The 24815-nt window shown below is 38.9% G+C and overlaps 1 protein-coding gene across 1 annotated transcript; it reads left to right on the top strand.

Moving 5' to 3' along the window:
* The first annotated feature begins 2948 nt into the window (after positions 1–2948).
* Positions 2949–22847, top strand: LOC121860584 (protein arginine N-methyltransferase 5-like). Its single transcript, XM_042357752.1, has 12 exons — positions 2949–3042; positions 9655–9773; positions 11291–11514; positions 11758–11870; positions 12042–12128; positions 13149–13350; positions 13498–13706; positions 14192–14351; positions 16501–16639; positions 16880–17083; positions 19389–19570; positions 19968–22847. The coding sequence occupies exons 1-12, from the start codon at positions 2957–2959 to the stop codon at positions 20118–20120; spliced, it is 1878 nt and encodes a 625-aa protein (XP_042213686.1). The 5' UTR covers positions 2949–2956; the 3' UTR covers positions 20121–22847.
* The last annotated feature ends 1968 nt before the right edge of the window (positions 22848–24815 follow it).

Here is a 24815-nt window from a genome sequence, read left to right as displayed (position 1 = left end):
CGTGTCTGGATGTCTCTTGGCGTGTCTTGGATGTCTTGATGCTTCTTGGCGTGTCTGGATGTGTCTTGGTGTGTCTGAATGTGTCTTGGCGTGTCTGGATGTCTCTTGGTGTGTCTGGGTGTCTCTTGGCGTGTCTGGATGTCTCTTGGCGTGTCTGGATGTGTAATATAATAGCTTTAGGCAGTCACGAAAATTGCGACCAAGTCCCAGGTTGCTGATCTGACTTTCTGCCTCATTTACACACAATTGCTGGGTCTCAATTGTTTCTCTTACTTTAACAACACAACACACATAATGTATACCGTTTCTCATTATTGATTTATTTTTCTCGTTTTTGTATTTATTTATGATTATTATTAGTAGTAGTAGTACATTATTTTTATTTTTAGTACAGGTATTTTGTTATTATTCTTTGAATTATTATAATAATAATTTCTATTATTATTATTATCATTATCATTATCATTATCATTACTATCATGTTTTCGCCCCCCAGGCCCTGATGTGGGTCAGTGACCTGTGCCCGGGTGGGCTAATCCCCGTAAAAAAAAAAATCAACGACTGATCCAGGGGTCCTGGGGTTCGGACCCAGTTTTCATCAGAAAATTCCAATACTTTGTCTTTAATGCAGTATTGTATTCAGACAGTTTTGTACAGAAAAATTTACTATTGACCCCAGAATATCTCTTAATATCAAGTGCACATGGCTTCAAAATGGCCTCCAAATGCCCATGATATTGTTCAGATTTCAAACCCCAGCTGGGAGGGTTGGCTGTGCTCGCCATGTTCCACCAACCAAAGCTTCTTGGACCCCCCTCCCTCATTTTTATATTCCTGGATCCGCCCTGGAAATACAACGCACTCCGGTGTACTATGTGTTTGGTAGTAATGAAATATATTCACAAACGTTTAAGGTCGTAATAAGAGATACAATAATGAGAGTTTGAGGTAGAAATAAGAGACAAACAGAAGCTAAATAAGTATAAGGTTATAAGAACATAAGAACATAAGGAGTCTGCAATAGGCCGGTTGGTCTGTGCATGGCAGCTCCTGTCGAGAGTTACTACCACTCTCTATCATCCATGAATCTGTCCAACCTCCTTTTTAAAACTTTCCAGCGTTCCAGCACTTACTACAAAGTTGCTAAGCTTGTTCTCATCGTCCAGTACTTACTACAAAGTTGCTAAGCTTGTTCTCATCGTTCAGTACTTACTACAAAGTTGCTAAGCTTGTTCTCATCGTTCAGCACTTACTACAAAGTTGCTAAGCTTGTTCTCATCGTCCAGCACTTACTACAAAGTTGCTAAGCTTGTTCTCATCGTCCAGTACTTACTACAAAGTTGCTAAGCTTGTTCTCATCGTCCAGTACTTACTACAAAGTTGCTAAGCTTGTTCTCATCGTTCAGTACTTACTACAAAGTTGCTAAGCTTGTTCTCATCGTTCCAGCACTTACTACAAAGTTGCTAAGCTTGTTCTCATCGTCCAGCACTTACTACAAAGTTGCTAAGCTTGTTCTCATCGTCCAGTACTTACTACAAAGTTGCTAAGCTTGTTCTCATCGTTCAGTACTTACTACAAAGTTACTAAGCTTGTTCTCATCGTCCAGCACTTACTACAAAGTTGCTAAGCTTGTTCTCATCGTCCAGTACTTACTACAAAGTTGCTAAGCTTGTTCTCATCGTTCCAGCACTTACTACAAAGTTGCTAAGCTTGTTCTCATCGTTCCAGCACTTACTACAAAGTTACTAAGCTTGTTCTCATCGTTCAGTACTTACTACAAAGTTGCTAAGCTTATTCTCATCGTCCAGTACTTACTACAAAGTTACTAAGCTTGTTCTCATCGTTCCAGCACTTACTACAAAGTTGCTAAGCTTGTTCTCATCGTTCCAGCACTTACTACAAAGTTACTAAATCCAGTACTTACTACAAAGTTACTAAGCATGTTCTCATCGTTCTACACTAAGCTTGTTCTCATTCCAGCACTTACTACAAAAGTTACTAAGCGTTCTCATCGTTCAGTACTTACTACAAAGTTACTAAAGCTTGCTCATCGTCCAGCACTTACTACAAAAGTTACAAGCTTGTCATCGTTTACTACAAAGTTACTAAGCGTTCTCATTCACTTACTACAAAGTTACTAAGCCCAGCACTTACACAAAGTTACTAAGCTTATTCTCATCGTCCAGCACTTACTACAAAGTTACTAAGCTTGTTCTCATCGTCCAGCACTTACTACAAAGTTACTAAGCTTGTTCTCATCGTTCCAGCACTTACTACAAAGTTACTAAGCTTGTTCTCATCGTTCAGTACTTACTACAAAGTTGCTAAGCTTGTTCTCATCGTTCCAGCACTTACTACAAAGTTGCTAAGCTTGTTCTCATCGTTCAGTACTTACTACAAAGTTGCTAAGCTTGTTCTCATCGTCCAGTACTTACTACAAAGTTACTAAGCTTATTCTCATCGTCCAGTACTTACTACAAAGTTACTAAGCTTGTTCTCATCGTCCAGTACTTACTACAAAGTTACTAAGCTTATTCTCATCGTTCAGTACTTACTACAAAGTTACTAAGCTTGTTGTCATCGTCCAGCACTTACTACAAAGTTACTAAGCTTATTCTCATCGTCCAGTACTTACTACAAAGTTACTAAGCTTGTTGTCATCGTTCAGTACTTACTACAAAGTTACTAAGCTTGTTCTCATCATTCAGCACTTACTACAAAGTTACTAAGCTTATTCTCATCGTCCAGCACTTACTACAAAGTTACTAAGCTTATTCTCATCATTCAGCTTATAGACCCGGGGTATCTATTATATCTGGTGTTAATAAAAAAATATATCATTATAATTTTAGATATAAATAATAGAGTTTTATAAAGGAATAATAAGTAAGATTATATAATAGTGTTAATATAATAGTTTTAGGCAGACTTGGGCCAGAGTGTTTACAGTCAGTGATGGCGGGCACTCGTGTCTCGTGTGGCTTGGAGTTTTCTAATGTTTATGAGCTTAATGACAGCCTTCAGGACTCGTCAAGAGCTGGGTGAGTTATTATTGGTTATTTAGTAGTAGTTGTGGTTATTTTGTGTACATGAGGAGGTTGTGATGTGGTTATATAATGTGGAATTTAGCTTGGAGTGAACTCGTTAAATTATGTGTTATTAATGAGGGTCTATGTTGGTATTTACTGGAGGTTATGATGTTTTTATTTAATTGAATTATACTTAATTTTTATTTCGGGAAAGTATGTTAAGAAGTTGTTATTGCTGGAGTTATTTTATGTTATAAGTAGAAGTGAAGCATTTTGATGAACCACGAGTCTTGTCAGTTATTATGTCTTGTCTTAACTACGTCAACCATCTAACTACCTGCTGTACCAGACTACATCAATTAAAATAAGGTGATATTTGACGAAAGTGGTCCGGCATTAGCAGCAACCAGATGAAATTTCGGTCATTGATGATAATAGCCAGGTTTCAATTTTTCCATAAAAAAATACAAATTTCAAAAAATATAAAGTCGTTATTCCTGTGGTTCTTGTGATTAGAACGAATTAGACCTTCTTTTCTAGTGCTAACCTAACCGAAACCTGGCTACTATCCTAAATTGACCCCGGCTAAGTCTCTACAAATGCTATTTTACCATGAGTGCGCTCTTATTGGCTACGCGTCCATTACCAGCGAACAACTCGAGAACTATATGTGACCGTGACTGGCGGGTTAGGGTCATCTCGTACCCAAGACAAATTGTATCCAAAGTAGTCAACTCGTATCCAAGATACAGTATATCGTGATTTTTTTTTAATGTCTCAAAAGTATTTCAAAATTTTACCAAATATTAGGAAATTTGTAATATATATGTAACCGGTCAGGAATTTACTCACTTGTCTTGGGGTTTTTATTATTAGTGGATGGTAATGCAGTGGAAGCGCCCCTTGGAGAAAAACCCGAACCAGCACAAACACGCTTAACTTAAAACAATATTCTCCGTGACCCGTGGAAAGATAACACCTGTGATTTGGGTGAATCAGACGCACTGTAAAATTTGACACTTCTATTCCCTCCAACACTACAACTACAATCAATAATAGTACACCAACATATGCGCACCTCTTAGCCTGGCTTAAGACACTACACTGGGGAACAAAGGTTATACAAGATATCAAAATTAGGTAGAAAATATTAATGCCTTATGAAACACTACTAAGGTAACAGTGCTACTTACACCAGAATGAGGAACTCATCTGAAAACAGTTCCTCGTTATCTCACATCCCTTAGTGACACGTAATCATTAGAACACAATACTATCAAGCACTGGGGAAATGGCATGAAACATTAAGAAATTATTAACTCCTCCATGAATAGGCCTTATGGGCACTCAACAAAATAATATCAGTCCCTGAGAACTGGGATAAAACATAGTAAGAAATTATTAGGTACCCACATGGATCAATCATCGCCTCTCTGGAATGACCCACAACTACTACAATCCCAACTGGCCAAATAACCCGAAGGGTGTAACTACTAGCCTGCCAAGGAGGCCGGCGTTTACAAAAAAAAACGAGAAAATCACTCATGACGCATCAGTCATGTGGGTGTTCCCTGGTTTTAATTTTGTCAGTATTTTCTCGCGAACTCAGGAGTCATGAATGTTTTTCTCCACCAATACCCGTGAAACATGCTCCTTAACCTCACACATAGGTTCCGCATGCACCCGTATTTTTCTTAAGGCACTAACAAGCCCTTCACAACTTTGGATGTGATTTCTTATGTCTCACGTGTGAAAATCATCCATGAGGAGCGTTGTTCTCACACCTGGACTTGGGAAATTCTAAACACACCGTACCACTATTTCCCGTAACATGCATCAGAACACACCCATACTGGGGAGACAAAATGTCTCTTAAGTACCCATTAGACTCCTGGTCTCAGTGTGTGACCGTTCATTCACTCACATAACCTCAGTTTACACTCGGTACATCCATGAAACGGAAGAGAGTGGGGGCCAGTGAGCCACTGAAACCTGTCCAGCTGAGGGGGGTTCTATTTTCCCTTTAGTAAGAGGTTTTCACTAAACTGCCTGAAGATTTGTGGTATTGTGAACCGAGGTGGAGGAGATCTGGTGACCCCAAACGATCGTCAACCGAGGGCGGACGCTGGTCCCACATAGTTAGTTGTCAACACAGACAGCTGGCTCCGCTCCTACCCTCAAACTGCTCACTCAACCGCGTGGGCTCAAGACCCCGTGGGCTCTACAGAATCCCTGCAATATACCCTCTATTAGCTATTGTTAACTTCTTCTCTGCCCTATCTAAACCTTGTCTGAAATCGAATGAAACTTACTTGTTATACTGATGTCTAACACAAAGGAGACCAGATCACGTGACCGTTTGTCCTGGCCTGACACGCAGGCGTCCTGTCGGTTGGAACACTCCCACGCGACTGACGCCTGGGGGCGCGTTTCTTCAAGGCGTCTGCCATGGGCTAGTGATATTTTCCCGCATAACTAATAGCTTAATTGGGGCATACGTAACATATTTAGACTGAGAAACGATCTATAATAATTTTTAATTTAATAACTCATTTAATTTCATGATTCCCGTCCATATTAATTATTTAGAGTACACTTAATACTATATAGGCCCAGTTCCAGAAGCTCCCACTACGTGTGGGCAGCACCACCCTCACTCAGTCGACCTTGGATGACTCAGTATTGCCATTATTGCTATTTACGTCTAAATATCACACCAAAATTTCTGAATATTACAATTGACCCCCCTAAAAAAAGACAGCATTGTCCTTATGTGCTGAGAAAAGTATGCATACGACCCCCCTAGAAAAGACTTGTTCTAGTAACTGCATCTCACACCTGCAACATGCTAAACACAGCATTTCCGTCCTCCAATGTCCGGCTTCCCTTTTCTCTCCCGCTGATATATATATATATATATATATATATATATATATATATATATATATATATATATATATATATATATATATATATATATATATATATATATATATATATATATATATATATATATATATATATATATATATATATATATATATATATATATATATATATATATATATATATATATATATATATATATATATATATATATATATATATATATATATATATATATATTTCATAACAGCAAAACATCACCAATTATAAGTGGTTTCAAATTTGAGAGGTATGAATTGTGGGTTTTTTACTGTAATGTTTGGTACTAGAAGGAACAAAGTACTGTACAGCAGTGCTTAACAACAGTTGATATTGAAACAGTTTATTTAGCCAGAAAAATGCAGATACAGAGTGGATGATATTAACAATATTGACATGGCTGAGCCAATTAAGAGCCTGTGCTTTCTTAGTGGCACCTGATATATACAGCTCCTCTCCGACTTATAACCACCTGCAATTACAACCTGCCTCGGTCGTACCAAAATTTTGTCAAATTACGTATTTTCGAGTCCCAACGTCAGTGATTGCGCTGTGTACAGTATAGTCTGCATTTACGGGGTCAATTGAACCCGTGGAGGTCCGCGTAAAACGAGAAACGCTTAAACGAAATAACAACATATGGGATTAATTGAAATAGAGACTGGGCCGACTCCCAAACGCCACTTTTTCCGACACAATACGTACTTTGTAGGAAAAATAACATCTTAATTTTATGATGGTATGCACACACCATTAATATTTAAGAGAAATGTCAATAATATTAGGTTTTTTAACATTTACGTTAGTATATAAGAAGGCTGGGCACACGGGGATGGGGGGTTGGTTCCGAGGCAGAGGGCAGATTATTGGCCCTCACCACAGAGGCTTGCAGGGCCTCTTTGTCAAACCCCTCAAAGTCCATTTCCTCACTATCACTGACTTGGGCTGGCTGTGGTGGGTGGCGGGTGAAGAACTCGGTAATGTTTTGATGACTGGGCGACCTCGTGCGCACCCTGCCCGCGCCGCTTCCCGCGTAAATGATGAAATTTACTGCGTAATTAAAACATTTCATTCTGGCAAGGCACCGAGGAAAATGACCAAACGCGTAAACAAAAACCGCGTAAATCCAGACTATACTGTACTGACAAAATTTTTGTTTGTAATTCACTTTAAAATGGCTGGCATGCTTAAAAGTAAGAGTTTTGTGGTGCTGAGAAGAAAAAGAGACACCCACTTTAGATTTTCTATGTATTATTTAAGCATTTTCGACTTACGACCTGGATTTGGATCCCTAACTCCGTTGTAAGTCGGGGAGGAGCTGTACTGTACAGTGGTCCAGATTAACCAGCTACCTAAGGAAGAATTGGGTAAGAAAATTGATATCTTGTGGCTGACAAAGCAGTTAAAAACAAAGCCTGTGCAAGGAAACGGTACTTGGCAAATAAGAATAATCATAGTTTTAAGGAATACAGAATATTAAAAACAGAAATCAAGCAACAAAAGACGTGAAAGAGAAATCGTAAATTATTTTATAGATATATAAACAGTAAAAACAAATATCTATTGTCTAAGTATTAATATTTCTTGTACATTGTAACACCTACTATATTTACAGTACCTGCTTTTATTGTACCATCAAAACCGTTTTATCGGAAATTATCATGTAAATAGATAAGTAATTACCATTGCAATGAACATAATTGCCAGCTAGACATAATCCTGACAGCTCTGTCCTCTTGTTCAACCTTATTACTGTACAACCCATGTTGTACTGCTCCCCCATTATACTTATGTTTTTCAATTCCACTGTAATTTATGTATATGCATATAATAAAAAAGTAATAAATCTATATCGTGTTTAACCAACCTCCTAGAAAGTTTTGATGACTGGCTAATGTGGGATGATGAGAGTAAAAATTTTGATGCAGTCTTTTTGGTTTTCCAGAAAGCTTTTGACTGTTCCACATAAGAGGCTTATACTGTACTGTGTATAAGTTAAATAAGTTGGGAATTAGAGGCCAAATCCTTAACTGGATTGAGGAATTTCTAAGTGGTAGAAAGCAGAAGGTGGTGATAAATGGAGTGGAATCCAGCTGGAAGGCATTACCAGTGGTGTTCTACAGGGAAGTGTTATTGGCCCTTTGTTATTTATAAGCTATATAAATGATCTGACATCAGAAATTGATACATCAACGAGTAAAATATTTGCCAGTGATACCAAGACCTATGAAGAGGTTAAGATGGATGCAGAGGAGACTTCAGGATTGCAGAGAAATTTAAATCTGATAAACAATTGGTCATAGGAGTACATGTTAAACTTTAACCCGGGTAAATGTACTGTGATGCATGTCGGCAATAATGATCCTCAACTTGAATATTATATGAATAACCTAAGACTGAATGTGGCAAAGAAAGAAAAGGATCTTGGAGTTGTGATAAATAACAACTTGATGTTTAAGAGCCATACAGCAAAATCAATTGCAAAGGTGAACCAGTCACTCTGAATTGTTAAGAGAACGTTTACGTATATTAATGAAGAACTCTTTAAGACTCTATATTTGACCTACATTCGACCTCACCTGGAATATTGTGTACAGGTGTGGATGCTGTATCACAGAGGTGAGAGATTGATAGTATTGAGCAAATGCAGAGAAGAGCAACAAAAATTGTACCATCACTGACTGATCTATCTTATGAGGAAAGACTGGCAAAATTGGGATTAATCACCTTGGAAGAGAGAAGGAGTAGAGGAGACTTAATTGAGCCATACAAGATAATGAATGGTTACGAAAATGTAGGCATAAAAATTTCCAATACCTCATACGTATATCAAGGAACTTATAGGACAAAACCACACATTACAAAAGCAAAGAGCAAACAAAGAAAAAAGAAGACACGCTCTCGGTCAACTAGCAGTGGACAAATGGAATAATCTGGACCAGTATGTAGTTCAAACAACATCCGTTAACCAGTTCAAGAACCGCCGTGATAGAGTCAATGAGTAGATGTGGGCTGAGCCTGGCAATAAATCCAAATGGATAATCTTCACCAGGATACTTTTCATAGTTAGTTTTCCCTAATTTTAATTGTAAATACAATAGCTAAAGACAGTGACTGCCACCCACTGATGATGCCACTTGTGTTGGCACTTCAACAGTTTTTACTTTAGCGGGAACATTTCAGAGACATTAATATTTCCAATTCTTTCTTATTTAGACACGGCAACTTTGGAAACTTTTTTAATATTTAAGGGCAGTGGACTAGATCAATTAGCCACATAAGGAAACAATATCTTTTTTTCAAGACATTGGATTCAGTTTCCGCACACAGCTAACTGGATGAAGCAAATGAGTTTTATTACCCGGGAAGAGACAGTTTTAATGTTATGCGGTACCCTTTTTTACATGGTGTTTCTTGAATATAGACAATTGACTTTTCTAACCTTTATTACTGAACTCTGAATATCTTAAAATGTTTCATGATTGAGCTCATTCTTCTAAAGTTTTATGAAGTATATACATAAAATTTTTCTTAACAGATAGCCAATTTTTCTCTCAAATTTCCATAATATATTTTATAGACCATGAGCTATATATTTTAACAGTATAGTACTGTACCTATATGAAGCAGACATCACTTCTTATCAACTAATGTACTGTATAGTTTTCTCCAGTAACCCACAATATCTTCCATATACAGGTATGACTTCATATCTGTGCCCATCGCTCACCCGAGGTTCTCCAGGGAGCATGTTGAGGGCAAGGCCAAGGGTCGGGCCGGTGCCTTCACTCGCTCTGACTTACTGCTCAGTAGTTCAGGTGAGCTGTGCTGCCCAACTCTCTCTTCCTCTTGATGTTTGGCTTTGATTTTTACTCACAATGTTATAGTTTGTTGTTTCATTGATTTACTGTATTGTTATATGACTACTACTGTACTAGGTATGCACAGTGAACTAGTTAACTCTTTAACTGCAACATTAGATTTCAAAGTCATTTGCCCAATGATGTTCATTAACCATCAAAAATTTTAATTATTTGCATCTCTCTCTCTCTCTCTCTCTCTCTCTCTCTCTCAACACAGAAAAAAAAATTCTACATCTGGCAATTATCTCTTATAAACTTATAATTGTTATTAGATGGCAAAACATATACCGATACTGTAGACAGGTACAGTATATGAAACTTACTCATGGGAATCTAATTTATAAATACAGGTACTGTAGTGAGGTATCCCTCGTTTAGCAAGGGGGGGTTGAGTTCCTGAAAAACCTAATGTTAATGAAAATTATCGCTATTGTGAGGGATAACAGCAAAGCACAGAGGGCAAACAACAGGTTCAAATGGCAGGGCTGTAAACACTGAATACATAACTGTACTGTACTTCCTAATACGTAATATTAATAAACAAATTTGTTATAAATGGTTTCAAAGTTAAACAATTGATGTATTAACTTCAACCTTCTATATAAATGCAGTGGTTCAGAGTTAAAGGATTTAGTGAGCAAAAGATGAGCCTAATCTAAACAAATTTAAAATTGCATACATCAAAAAAAAGGGGCTATGATAAACAATAAAAGTGATTCATAGCATATCATAAAATACAGTAGCACATATTTTATGTGAAAAAAATAGCTCCTTCCACACTCAAACCATCCTCTGGGCAGCTAGACACAGTTCAGCCAGGCAGTCACCCAACTGACTCAAGAGACCTGTGTGTGTATGACGTGCCGTCACATTGGGGGGAGCGCAGCTGGGTGGCAAGTCCATGACACAGTTACAGCCCACTGACTCCATGTGAACATTCGCTCCACACACATATACACCCATGTTTTTCATTTTTATAATACAGCACAGTACTTGTCTCTTATATTTTCTTTATTTCGAAGCAACATTAGAGTAATGTACTGATTTTTCCATAACTTTTATAGTTTCATTACATGTAACAATGGCACTATGCCATCTCACAGACCACCTCATCCCCATTTTTTCCCCCTTCCCAGTGAGTCAAGTTATCACAAAGCCAAATTTTGACCTTACGTTCAGTGATAAAGGTTGTTAAAAAAAAAATTCGGTGAACGAGAGATACTTGTACTGCGCAGTAAAACCTCGCCAACTCGGACTATACTGTAATTAGGGGAAAGGGCGGTCCGAGTAGGCCGGATTACATGTATGACCGAGAATCAAGGATCCAAGGACAATACCTGTAATATAGTTAACAATTGCAGTCCTGAACATTACTTTTATCTCAGGTAAATCCATGAAATTGGAATGAGTCTGATTGGAGTGTTTGAGACAATGTTTTATGATGATGAACCATTTATATTGTCTTACTACAGAGTGGAACAGCTTGATTGTGGGTCGCGTCAGTCCAAATGCCATCCTGAACTTGGAGTCCCCGACCAACAGCTTACGTATTAACAGTGAGGATACCATTAGTGAAGAACTTGCTTTTGCCTCTCATCTTGGTCTTCCTGCCGTGATGCTGTCTCTATCAACGGGCAGATGTACCAACATGGCCAGAATAGTTCATGATAAAATCGTCCAGGGTGTGTGTTACCAGGTAAGTTTACAGCCAGCCTTATGCACATTTGTCTTAAAACTTATTACCTTCATGTTGGATTATATCTGTGTTGGTGGTGTTGGTGGTACAGTATAGTGGTAATGTGTGTACAGTATATCTCACCATAGTATCCATGTGTATTACAGTGACATCTTGATACTGGTCCTCATGTGAAAGTAACTGAACATAATCTTCCCCTCGTGTGAAAGTAACAACATAATTTTTCTCTCTGTAATGTTGCAGGTGTGGGTGAGAGTTCCCATGCAGGCGCCAGAGGAAATTGCAGCCCAGTATCGCTCAGACAAGAAACAGAGTGAAGATGGATTTGAGATAGATACCTGGACTTGGTGGAACAGGTGAGAGCCTGAGAGATATGGTGGCAACTTTCGTTCTCACTTGTTACATGTGTAAATAAATGAAAAGGAAACATTTCAGATAATAATTATTCCCTTAGTGCTTCTATGTCTCTTAATCTACCCCAAACAATAGTAAAGGAGTCATCTCACTACCTGTTCTTCCTCCTCCAGGTTTCACAGTATAGCCAACTTACAGAAGAAGGTTGGCTTGGCTATCGAAATTTCAGCAGACCTTCCAGATCAGAGTGTTCTTGACAGGTGAGGAACTTGTGGCACATAAACAGAGTGGCTGGTCACACAGGAAAATTTAAAACACATGCATTTTCTGGAATGCCAAATGTCTAAAGTTGGATTAAACAGCAGTCATCATCAATGGAAGCTAGCTGTAGGGAAGATGGCCATCACCAGTGGATGTTTTGATATTTCTTGCACTGTATATTTGTGCATATGGGGATGGAATAGGGAATCCTTAGCTGCCAGCTCAGGGTTGATACTAGCCCATATGTGTTATGTAACTTATGTGTACAGTACAGTACATTGTAAGGTTAACATCACTGACTTAGCTCTTCCAACACCAGGGACACAAATCAGTCGAGTACTCCATTAATACAGAATACATCTTGTCAGTATCATACATTGCTTTCTTTGCCTCCATATTGTATTCATTCAGTAACTTTGGGAAGCTCTCTTGAATCAAATTTAGATGCCCTGCTACTTGTTATGAATATAGAAGTTTAGTTTTATAACCACCATTTTCAATCTTCATGTTTGAGAGTTGGAGACCCGTGTTGGTCTTGGAAAATTATCATGTGTTGTTAATTTACCCAAATTTGTTAGGACTTCTGACTCATCTTCCTTGTAAATTCTCCTTAGCTTCTCTTTCTTGTAAATTCTCCTCGGTGAGTGAATCGTGGCTAAATGTCTGTCAGTCACACGGCCAATGATAGCACAGGATTTTGTGACAGAGGGCTTTACTTTGGGTATATTGGTCACTGTTACTGTACTCTTGGGATGTTGGACTTTTACTATATTCTGGGTACATTATATTGTATTGTTTTACTGCACCTTGGTTACTGTATATAAGACTGTTTTAGTATACCCTGGGTCTATTGGACTGGGTATATTGTATTTTTTACTGTACCCTGAGTATATTGGACTGTTTTTACTGTACCCTTGTTCACCTCACAGCTGAAACTGAACATCTACAGATTTGACTATTCATGATGACCTAAGATATTAAGTAACATCCTGTGTTCAGAAAGTGGCTTACATTCACAGGTGGTTTGGAGAGCCCATAAAAAGTGCTATTCTGCCAACCTCCATCTGGCTGACTAACAAGAAGGGATTTCCTGTCCTGTCTCGTGCTCATCAGCTACTGATAAAGTCACTGTTCAAGCTACACGCCCAGTTTGTCATAACAGGACCACTTCGACACCAGCACTTTAAGTTGTACCAGCAGTATCTTGAGCATATAATAAGGGTAAGACCTCCTGACTTAAATTTTATATTTGTCAATTAAAGTTTCAGTTATCATCTCAATATAGTTATTGTTGACATATGTTATCCAAACTGGCTTCATATTTGGTTAACTTCACTTATATGTCATAAATTTCCTAAACTTTTCCAGGCACAGCTTGAAGCAGACCCTTTGACCGACTTTGCTCGGGGATATGAGGACTACCTTCAGTGTCCGCTTCAACCTCTGATGGACAATTTGGAGTCTCAGACTTACGAAGTTTTTGAGAAGGATCCCGTCAAATATGCCGAATATGAACGAGCGATGTATAAGGCAATTTGTGATAAGATTCCTGAAGAAGAGAGAGACACAAAGGAGATGTAAGTAGAATTATATTCATCTAATTTGTCCTTAACCCCTTATGTACGGTAACTCCTCTGAGCTGGATAAAATTGTCTGCCGTTACACAAACAAAATCTTAAATGTGATGTCCCCATAGTGAAGGGGTTAGATCATAACTGATGTCCCTTTTATTAGATTAGTAATTGTTCATTTAGTGTGTTGAGCAGTGTAGGAACTATTCTTATTTTCTCACAGCTGTTAGGTAATGATTGTCTTACCATACTTCTCACAACTGTGTCCTGGGTTTGTTCAATCCCTGCCCCAGGACAGATGTGAGAAGGGTGTTATCCTATGTGAGTGACCCTACCAAACTTGGCAGGTTTTGCCTTAGTAAAGTACTCTGGTTTCCTCCTGTACTAACACTGGACAATAAAGAACAGACTAACCACCTGAATCGCTAGTAATTGGTGAAAGGATAATAATAACATGAAAAGGTTACCTACACATGTATCATCTCTTGCAGTATACTGATGGTGGTGGGGGCCGGTCGCGGTCCTCTTGTGCGGCGGGCCCTGGCAGCAGCAAAGGGAGCCCAGAGAAAAATCAAAGTATATGCTGTAGAAAAGAATCCAAATGCTGTTGTTACACTACAAGCTCAGCAGGATGAAGACTGGGGAGAACAGGTAATACAGTGTCAGAAATCACCATTGTAGCAGTACTGCCCAGACGGTACATCATACCCTGTATGTGACCGTTCAACTGGGTGATGTATTCAAATGTTAGAATAAGTAGTTTATTCATTATTGGGTTATGATCATAAACAATATAATTCATTTAATCAGATGTATTTAATGTCAAACTCAATAAACAAGTGAGGACAATGTTGCTGCTGTAATAGTGATACAGTGTCCCCATTAGCAGGAATAATTGGTGCAGAGCAGTTTCGGGATTGAGAGATTTCCAGGTATGGAGGCAAATTTTCGCATCCCCAGAAAAAATCACACATCCCCAAATTTTTCCGGATACTGGGGAATGTTTCTGAGAGTCTAAACTACGCATACAGTATTACACAGACAAACGCTCCCATAGCATGTTGGCAGCGGTCTCAAGCAAAAATATTTACGGCTAGCAAAAGAAGTGTATAAACTTTTATCCATAATGATCCAGAAGAAATTCTTAATAAAGGGTCCTTAAACAAAATATTTCAATGCGATATGATGATGGTGACTGAATTCTTTTATGAGAGAAAGAAAGAAATGTTTATACCAGTGTCTGTAAAATCAGTTCTTTATAAGTTAGAAACCCGACTTTTACTCAAATAATCCTGAATAGTTTATCTAAAATGTTATTTAAAGAAGTATACAGTATATAAAAAACAAAAAATCTTTATATGGGCCAACAAGAGGGGTTGTGAGGTGTGGAATTTTCCATTCTGCACTGGGGAAAGTTTTCCAAAAGTCTAAACTACACATCTCACATGGACAGACACAGCTGTATTTATTTACAAAAACACCATTGTACACGTACAATATGTTGTAAATAAACAAAATATACTACTATATACACCATACTGTACTCACCAACAGATGCTGTCATCTTGGGCATGTGATGCAGGCAGGCCAAATGGTGATATGATGAGACAGGATGGCCTGCCTTTGTCCTGTACCATCTACTGTAGCAGGTGTTGCTAACTGTCACTTTCCTCTCTGGGCTTTGCCTCCACGAAGGAGGGATTGTACATGCACTGTATACTGTACATACACCCTCTACACACTAGCATACACTGTTCACTCAGCTATGTACAGTACTGAATATATTAAAGATAATACTGTATTATACTCATGTCACAGATTGGAACATTAATATAAATATGTATAAATTTTCATGTGCCACAGAAAGACTTATGGTTGAATCAAATTAATTAGATAAATAAATTTTAGAATAGTGATGGTCAGTACAGAACTTATAATATTTTACATAAATTTATTTGTCAGTGACCTTAGGTTAAATGTGCTTTGGAAAGTATTTGTAATGGAGGTTGGTTGGGTTAGTGGGTCTCATGTTACTGACCTGACCTTACGCTATGTCCGGACACCCTTTGTGTATGAGCTCTTCTCTCAGTTGTAAATTCAGTTGCCTCTGAAGATGTCTTGAATAAGTATGAAAGCTAAGGTACTCCAAGTGTTTCCTGGTACTCTCACACTTATTGAAGTACTAGTACTGTACTGTACAATATACATAACTATAATCACTTTTTACATCTTAATACTGATTTAATGGTATTCTTGGCTGATTATATGCTGGTACAGTACTGCACAACACAGATTGTATGCAAAAACATCAGTGAGTGAGTGAACAAGCTTGTACAATAGCAGCAGGCAATGAACTAAGAGTGTCATGATGTTAGAGTTTGAGGAGATAGGCTGCAAGATACATCAGCCAATCATTATATCATCCCATGCAGTCCCATGACAGTTGTGGCCAAATGTAGCACTGAGCCTACCACCCTTATGCCTGGCACACGTTCTTGCATCCAAAACGTGACACAATCTTTGGGAAATTCATTCCCATACATGGAATGGAGAGATTTTTTCTGGAATTTCTTGGAATGCTCAAAAATTTTTCTGGCTATTGGAGAGTTCTGGGGATCAAAGATTCCGGCTAACGGAGAGATTACAAACATTACGCCATCTCCACAAAAATCCGTAAGGCAGTGTGTATACGTTTTTTTTAGACACGCTGTATTTTAGCATGAACCTTTCATCCTTGCAACTTCCTACCTGCTGTGACTGTATATATCACCCTATATAAGATTTTGTATTTATTAAACAGGTAACAGTGGTGTCGTGTGACATGAGAGATTGGGACGCCCCCGAAAAAGCTGATATCTTGGTCTCTGAACTGTTAGGGTCTTTTGGTGACAATGAACTCTCTCCAGAGTGTCTTGACGGTGCTCAGAAGTTCCTAAAAGGTATTTTTATTGATAGGGTTTTTCTTTGTCATAATACTGTATAGATGTTATAGGTGCAGCTTTTTATTAAAATAAAAATAATCTTATTTTTAAGTTTTAAATTTTAGAATGAATATGAGGAAAGAATGACAAAATTATGACTTTTACTTGAGTTCAGTTAAGTTGTTTGTGGTTGTATATGATAATTCTAAACTACAGTCCATCTTATCAATTTAATGTTACAGTGATTTAATTTTTCAGAGGATGGCATTAGTATACCCAGCAGCTACACCTCCTTCCTCAGTCCCCTCCAGTCACCCAAGTTATACAATGAGATCAGAAATTGTCGGGAGAAAGATAAACACTTCCTTGCCCACTTTGAGACTCCTTATGTGGTGTACTTACATAACAAAAAGGAACTGGCTCCCTCACAACCCCTCTTCACCTTCAATCATCCCAACAGAGGTAAGAAGGGGATAAAATAAGTGTGCAGTGATATTGCTCATCACGTGCAGTTAAAAAATTCTACTAAAGCAATGATAAACCTAAACCATATCCACAAATTATAACTATTAGCCACCTTGTACTGGCTGTCAGGAGTGCGGTGGTCGAGTGGATACAGCGTTCACCTGTTCTAGAGGTCAGTGGTTCTATTCTTGGGCACCCCAGTTCACCCAGCTGTAAATGGGTACCTAAGTTTAAACATGGGCAAGTGAATTTGGTTAAGTACAATACCAGCCATGCTGCCTCCTTGTGTACCGAAGGCTTATTATACAGTCTACTGTTTCCCTACTGACCTTAATGAGCAGTAATGCATATGGGGCCCACTTTCAAATTTTCTGGCTGTCAAAGAAACTGTGTCAAGTAAGCAACCCCAAAAAGTGCAGTAAACAACAATGGTTTAGCAACGCATTTGATCAAGTGATGACAGTGATCAACGTAACCAAGAAAAAACACATCAGTGGAAGGTAGCTGTAGGGAGAGTGGCCATCATCAGTGGAAGGTAGCTGTAGGGAGAGTGGCCATCATCAGTGGAAGGTCGCTGTAGGGAGAGTGGCCATCATCAGTGGAAGGTAGCTGTAGGGAGAGTGGCCATCATCAGTGGAAGGTAGCTGTAGGAGAGTGGCCATCATCACTGGAAGGTAGCTGTAGGAGAGTGGCCATCATCAGTGGAAGGTAGCTGTAGGGAGAGTGGCCATCATCAGTGGGAAGGGAGAGTGGTCAGGGAGAGGGCCATCATCAGTGGAAGGTTAGCTAGGACATCATCAGTGGAAGGTAGCTGTAGGGAGAGTGGCCATCATCGCGGAAGGTAGCTGTAGGGAGAGTAACATCATCAGTGGAAGGTAGCTAGGAGAGTAATAATATCAGTGGAAGGTGGTTGTAGGGAGAGTGGCCATCATCAGCTGAGAGTGGCCAGTGGAAGGAAGCTGTAGGGAGGTGGCCATCATCAGTGGAAGGTAACTGTAGGGAGGTGGCCATCATCAGTGGAAGGTAGCTGTGGAGAGTGGCCATCATCAGGGAAGGTAGCCAGTGGAAGGTAGCCAGGGGAGAGTGGCCATCATCAGTGGAAAGGGAGCTGTAGGGAGGGTACATCATCAATGAAAAGTAGCTGTAGGGAGAAAGTGGCCATCATCAGTGGAAGGTAGTAAACAGGAGGGATGTGGCCATCATCAGTGGAAGGTAGCTGTAGGGAGAGTGGCCATCATCAGTGGAAGGTAAACAGTAGGGAGGTGGCCATCATCAGTGGAAGGTAGCAGGAGGGATGCTGGTGTAGGGAGAGTGGCCATCATCAGGGAGAGGTGAAGTAAGTTGGAGGGAGAGTGGCCATCATCAGTGGAAACAGGTAGGGAGGCTGTAGGGAGGAGGGTGGCCATCATCAGTGGAAGGTAGCTGTAGGGAGGTGGCCATCATCAGTGGAAGGTAGTAGTGGCCATCATCAGTGGAAGGTAGCTGTAGGGTGGCCATCAGTGGAAGGTAAACTGTAGGGAGAGTGGCCATCATCAGTGGAAGGTAGCTGTAGGAGAGTGGCCATCATCAGTGGAAGGTAGCTGTAGGGAGAGGGCCATCATCAGTGAAGGTAGCTGTAGGGAGAAAGTGGCCATCAGTGGAAGGTAGCTGTAGGGAGAGTGGCCAACATCAGTGGAAGGTAGCTGTAGGGAGAGTGGCCATCAGGAAGGTAGCTGTAGGGAGAGGGCCATCATCAGTGGAAGGTAGCTGTAGGAGAGTGGCCATCAGTGGGAAGGTAGCTAGGAGAGTGGCCATCATCAGTGGGAAGGTGGCTGTAGGGAGAGTGGCCATCATCAGGAAGGTGGCTAGAGAGAAAGTGGGCCATCAGTGGAAGGTGGCTGTAGGGAGAGTGGCCATCATCATGGAAGGTGGCTGTAGGAGAGTGGCCATCATCAGTGGGGTGGTTGTAGGAGAGTGGCCATCACTGGGAAGGTAGCTGTAGGGAGAGGGCCATCATCGGGAAGGTAGCTGTAGGGAGAGTGGCCATCATCAGTGGAAGGTAGCTGTAGGGAGAGTGGCCATCATCAGTGGAAGGTAGCTGTAGGGAGAGTGGCCATCATCACTGGAAGGTAGCTGTAGGGAGAGTGGCCATCATCACTGGAAGTTTTATGTTCCGTACTTAATGGTCATTAGGGAGGTGATCCATTGCTGCCAGTTAAGTGTAAATAAAGTACATATAATATTCATGTATGACCATACTTGTACTGGTACTGGTACTGGAATTAATTTGAAAGATATTTATACATATGTGTTTATTTTCCAGCCAAGGTGATAGACAACACACGGTATAAATCACTTCAGTTTCAAATTACGGAAGACAACGTCGTTCACGGCTTTGGCGGGTACTTTGAAGCCACGTTATATAAAGACATAACTCTGAGCATTAAACCTGAGACACACTCCCGGGGCATGTTCTCCTGGTTCCCCATCCTCTTCCCTCTTCGGGTATGTTTTACTGATTATAATCTTAGTTTCTGAGACCCCTATTTTTTCTCGGGTGATGTAACAGATGTCACAATAGTTCAAACAATTCATACAATAGTTTTAAGATCAAGAATACAGTATTTATGAGTGTTATAGTTGTTAAAACCCATCATTAGTTTGATGGTTAAGGTGATAAGTTTCATATAGTGTCACTAGTTCAAGTAAACTCTGTGTAATACATTATTTCATAGAAACTTAAGAGTGGGGAAGTTGTATTACAGTTTATTGTTGGTTAACCTTCATTCCCTATATTTTATCAACGTTTAACCTTTCATGATCCATAAATGCTACTTGAACACAACATTTTTAGGGAATAAGTTGAATCAGATTGACTAAACAGCTTGTTTATTCATTGTAGGAGCCAGTTCCTGTACGTATGGGTGACGTGATGGAGGTACACTTTTGGAGGTGCACCAACAAGAAGAATGTGTGGTACGAGTGGTGTGTTACGTCCCCACAGATAATATCAATACATAACCCCAATGGCCGAGCATATACCATCGGGTTATAACAAAGGAAGTCCATAGGAGACTTTTATTTAAAGTTGCGTCAGTGGATGTTGATCAGCTTTGTTCTGAAGAAACCTGTTGCTTAAAACACTTGTCAATGGCTCTAGTGAAATTGAATTGCATGAGCAGTGCGAATACTTGAGGATGAGAAAAGCCCCAGAATTGTTCCTGTTTGTCACTCTTGTCAAAATCTCTCATCATCTGCCTTATGAAAGCTTGTAAACTAGAATAAGAAAGGGTCCAAAATTCTTGATGTTGCATGTGTAAGTTTCAAATCCCTAATATGCTGAATCAGTAGCAACCAGGTGTCAATATTAGTGTTAAAGAAGTACTGTACTGTACTCAAGAGGTAAATGTAAGTTAAACTGTATTTTTGTACAATTACTTGCTATACCCTTAATCAAGCTGTAATTTTTCACAGCCACTCGGTGTCTAGGAAGTATGGACACTCTTAACAAAAAGAGCTGCATTGTGTGTTTACAGTATAAGAAATACTGTGACTGGGCAGAATATTTTGCTCAGTTGCCAAAAGGCCCTGAACTAACTTAAGCATACCTTTTATCTTTAATCTGGGGAGGATCCTGGAGCACAGAAGCCTTAATGAAGGGAGTGATGGCAAAGAGAACAAAAATAAATGTACACATACACTTGCTGATATCCACAGGAGGCGAAGAGATTCTTACCTAGACTAATTTGATTAAGACATGGGCCCATTACAATTGGACCCTTGTACTAATGGTTAGGTTAGGTTGGGATATAGATGGACGGGGATCTTTTTGGCTAGTCATCAGTGGTTGGCTGAGGAGTGATAATTAATTCTTCAGGGTTCCTGACACTATGACAGTTAACAGTGAGGATTATTTGGTCTATTCAGCCTTCGTAAGATTTTATTCCAACTAATGGCGACTTATGTCACCTGCAGAGGTTACCCGTATGTCATAGTCCATACAACTACATGGCTAGTCAGTCTTTAATGTCTTGGAATAGTCACTCGTATTTTGTATGTTAGTTAGGCAGTGCATGAGGGCTTGGTATTATTAACTTTGTAAATCTCTTGAGCACTGCATGACAGTTGATGACCATCTTATCCACATAGCCAGCTTTTATGATAAATATAATGTACTGTATTGAGATTTAGTTTTGAAAGTACTGTACTGTGTACCATAGAAAAAGGTATAATAATCTCTTTAGGGTGGCAGCTTTTATCCTGAGGAGAAAAGAACTTGTATTTAATTCTTTTTTTGTTCAGGCCTCACAACTTACTTTAAAGTTTTAGTGCAGCAAAAATTATTAAAAATGCTCTATATATATATATTGACTCACATCAACAATATAAACAATGTTAGAAGATATGACAAACTGGACTACTAAACCATTGATTTTTAAGATGAAACAAACCAAACTAGTGTACTATTGCCTGTTAATAATAATAATAATACAGTTACAATAATATTTAATCAGTAAAATTGTCATACAGGTTTACAATTGGATAGGCAGGTACTGTATACAGTTCATCATGAATATAAACAGTGCAAGTATACGTGGATTTTGTTAGGTTGTGTTGCCTGTGTTATAAGAAATGGTCGGGTGTTCCAGTTTGTGGTACTTTCCTCACACTGAGAAATATATACTGTACTGCATTGTATCAATATGTTTCAACATTGACAGCGATAAAAGAAAGGTTGTTTTACCCCATTCCAAGTGAATAAATTTCTCACAGGGCTGCTTTACTTAGTAACTTAATTAAAGACCATTGGCTATCTAACTGTGATCTAACCTATGAAAAGGGGCTCACAGAGTTGGGTCATTAACTGTTCATCTGTGACCCAAAATAAGTCAGAAACCTTGATTGTCAAGAGTGGGTAAATGTTGTTAGTATGATCACAATGGGTAAATAAATGTTAGTGGGTTGTCAGAGTGGTCACAAAATGGGTAAATATTGTTAATGTGATCACAGAATAGGTTAAAATGATGTCAATGTATTCAACACAACGGGTAAATGTGGGTCTTGTTCAGTGGAGTATGTTACACCCTCGTAAGACATCATAAACTGGACACTTTTAACTCGGTGTCTCATTTCCTATATCAGATCACAGTTGGATACAAGGGATACAAGTAAATAATGATATTCAGGCAATTATTTATATTTCAATTACGTGATTCTGAATAAACCATTTTGAATAAGCTTAGGGGTTTCCAGATAGTACTCTCAGTTATGACTAGAACAATTTTTGTACAAGGAATATTCAGTGTTTTTTGTTGTAAAGCACTTGATAGTGAGAAGTTTTTTTTTTTCCACTTGTTTTTATGAGTTACTAAGGTATTTTCAAAAGCCTTTTCCATCACAGTGTACAAAACTACCATTATATTTTGAGACCAATGCTGAATATAAAGCTCAACACTTACTTTACACTTGATAGTTCTTATTTTTCAACCTATACGTACATCAGTTCCCATTAAAACTTGACAGAAATTTGTTACTTGGTGTTCCAGCACTGTACTTGGTCATTTTTATTGGAGAACCCTAAATGGGTTTTATATTTTAGGATGTGCAATAAAGAGGAACCTAAAAGTCAATAGGAGTTCTGTGCTACTGTATTGAGTTTTAGGGTCCTGTTTATTGCACAACCTAAAATATAGTAACCATTTAGGGTTCTCAAATACAAAAAAATTACCCTGTATTAGTATGTATGCAATTAATATGTTTGAAATATATTTTTAATCAATTACTGGTAGTTCTCGATAAAACCACACAGCAAAAAGGGAAACACTGGAGCACTTTAGCTTTTGTCTTTATTCAAGACATCTTCAGATTTATCTTGTCCACGATTCCATTGTAAATCTACAGGAAATTATTGGTAGTGTACACTATTTCAGTTTTATGTTTGTATATTCTACTTAATACTCCATATGTAGGTACTGTACTGTATAGGGCTCTAGTGTCATGGCCATACTCTCAGTGGGGAGCTCCTGTGAGACACCATAGTTAAGAATCCATAACCTGTACCAAATATCATGGAATAGAACAGCTATACAAACCAGGAACCTGTTGGCAACTTGGTATCCTTTTAGTTGCCTCTTACAACATGCAGGAAACAGAATGAACTGTGGTCAACGAAGTCTGGTCCTCAGTATGTATTGCTGTTATATCTTCTACAAAAACACCACACTACTTAGGTCAGTGAACCCAGCCTAACAATAACAGCTGAGGATAGGAGAAATATTCTATCTTTGTCAATGTAGTAGTTCAAGTGAAGGACTAGGGTGAATAGTTGAGAGTAAGACCTCCCTAAGTCAGACTGTATGGAGCTCAAGGCTGTTTGATTTATCTAGAATTCCAACGTATATGGACCCCCCCCCCCCCATGCTTATAACTTTCTTTTTTTTTAATCCCTTTTAAGACTAATATTAAAGTTAACAGTATACTTTTGCACTGCACCTACTTGTATTATAACAAATGAAATGACAATGAGGGACTGCTTATAACTTCAATATTTGTACAGTATTCACACTTATATTGTGTTACACTTTACATTTAGTTACACTTACAGTATATTGTGTTACACTTATATCTAATGTGCACTTAAATCTGATTGGTCATAAAAACTCAGCCCAAACTCCTCACAGATAACATTCATGGAGACCCCAGCATCAATTGTCTCCTATCTTCAGCTTTTTTCTTGCTTTAGAGGGCATAATAATACACCAGAGAATTACTAAATACAATGAATGACGGTGTGTGCAGTGGAGCAGTGGTCACAACTACAAACATGTGGGAGCTGACTCCTCTCCTAACTGCCACTCCACAGAACTCCCAAAGTCAGAGCTTGTCTGACATATGGAGGCTTCTGACTTAAAGAAGTCTGACTTAGAGGGGTCTTGTGTATTAACAACTACTTGAAGTATACTCAGAAAACAGAATTCAGTCTCTCACTGTCAAGTGGACTTACAGTGTCTTTCCTAAATGATAACAGTACAACACAACTGATACTGTAAGTCAATTAGAGAGAATAACTTGTGTTGTCTGTCACATGATTCCAGGCAGTCAGTGGTGCAGGGTAAATGAAAGTATGATACAGGTGAATCTCTCCAGTCCGGCACCTCGGTCATGACCGCAGCCAGACCATAGAATTTTCTGAACAATGGGTGATCAATATATTACTATCAAAATGATATAAGTTTGTATACACACAGCTTCAAGAACACTGGCCGATACCGCCATAGCAACGCAGCCCAGCTGGTATGCTGCCTCTGCCTATCCCTTAGCAATGGAGTTCGTTCATGCCATGGCACTCCCATTCTCATGGCCAACCCCGCTAACTCACACATGAAATGTTTATTTCCTTCATGTTTTTCATATTCTGTATATATATGATTTGTGTGCATGTAACTAAGTAAAAAAAAGTGAATAAAGTTATTCATTCAGTACAGTATATCCAAAATTATTAATTCAAAAACAACCATAACATAGCTTACAGCTCAGCCTAGTAGCTAGGAGATGTGGCTACACTGATGAGTCTAACATGGCAACAGTGTCACCAGCAATATTAACTGATGCAAATGAAAAATTTATCCGTAAATCTTCATTTGTATCATTTTTTTTTAGATTCCAAGTGATGTACAGTATAGTGAATGAAGTTTGCTCTTCATGTCACAACATAAAGAATTTAGGGGTACAGTAAAAAAGCCTAAGATTA

Source organism: Homarus americanus, unplaced genomic scaffold (assembly GCF_018991925.1).
Source record: "Homarus americanus isolate GMGI-L3 unplaced genomic scaffold, GMGI_Hamer_2.0 scaffold11150, whole genome shotgun sequence".
NCBI classification, from domain to species: Eukaryota; Metazoa; Arthropoda; class Malacostraca; order Decapoda; family Nephropidae; genus Homarus; species Homarus americanus.
The sequence above is the reverse complement of the archived record's forward strand: the minus strand, read 5'-3'. Positions and strand labels throughout refer to the sequence as shown.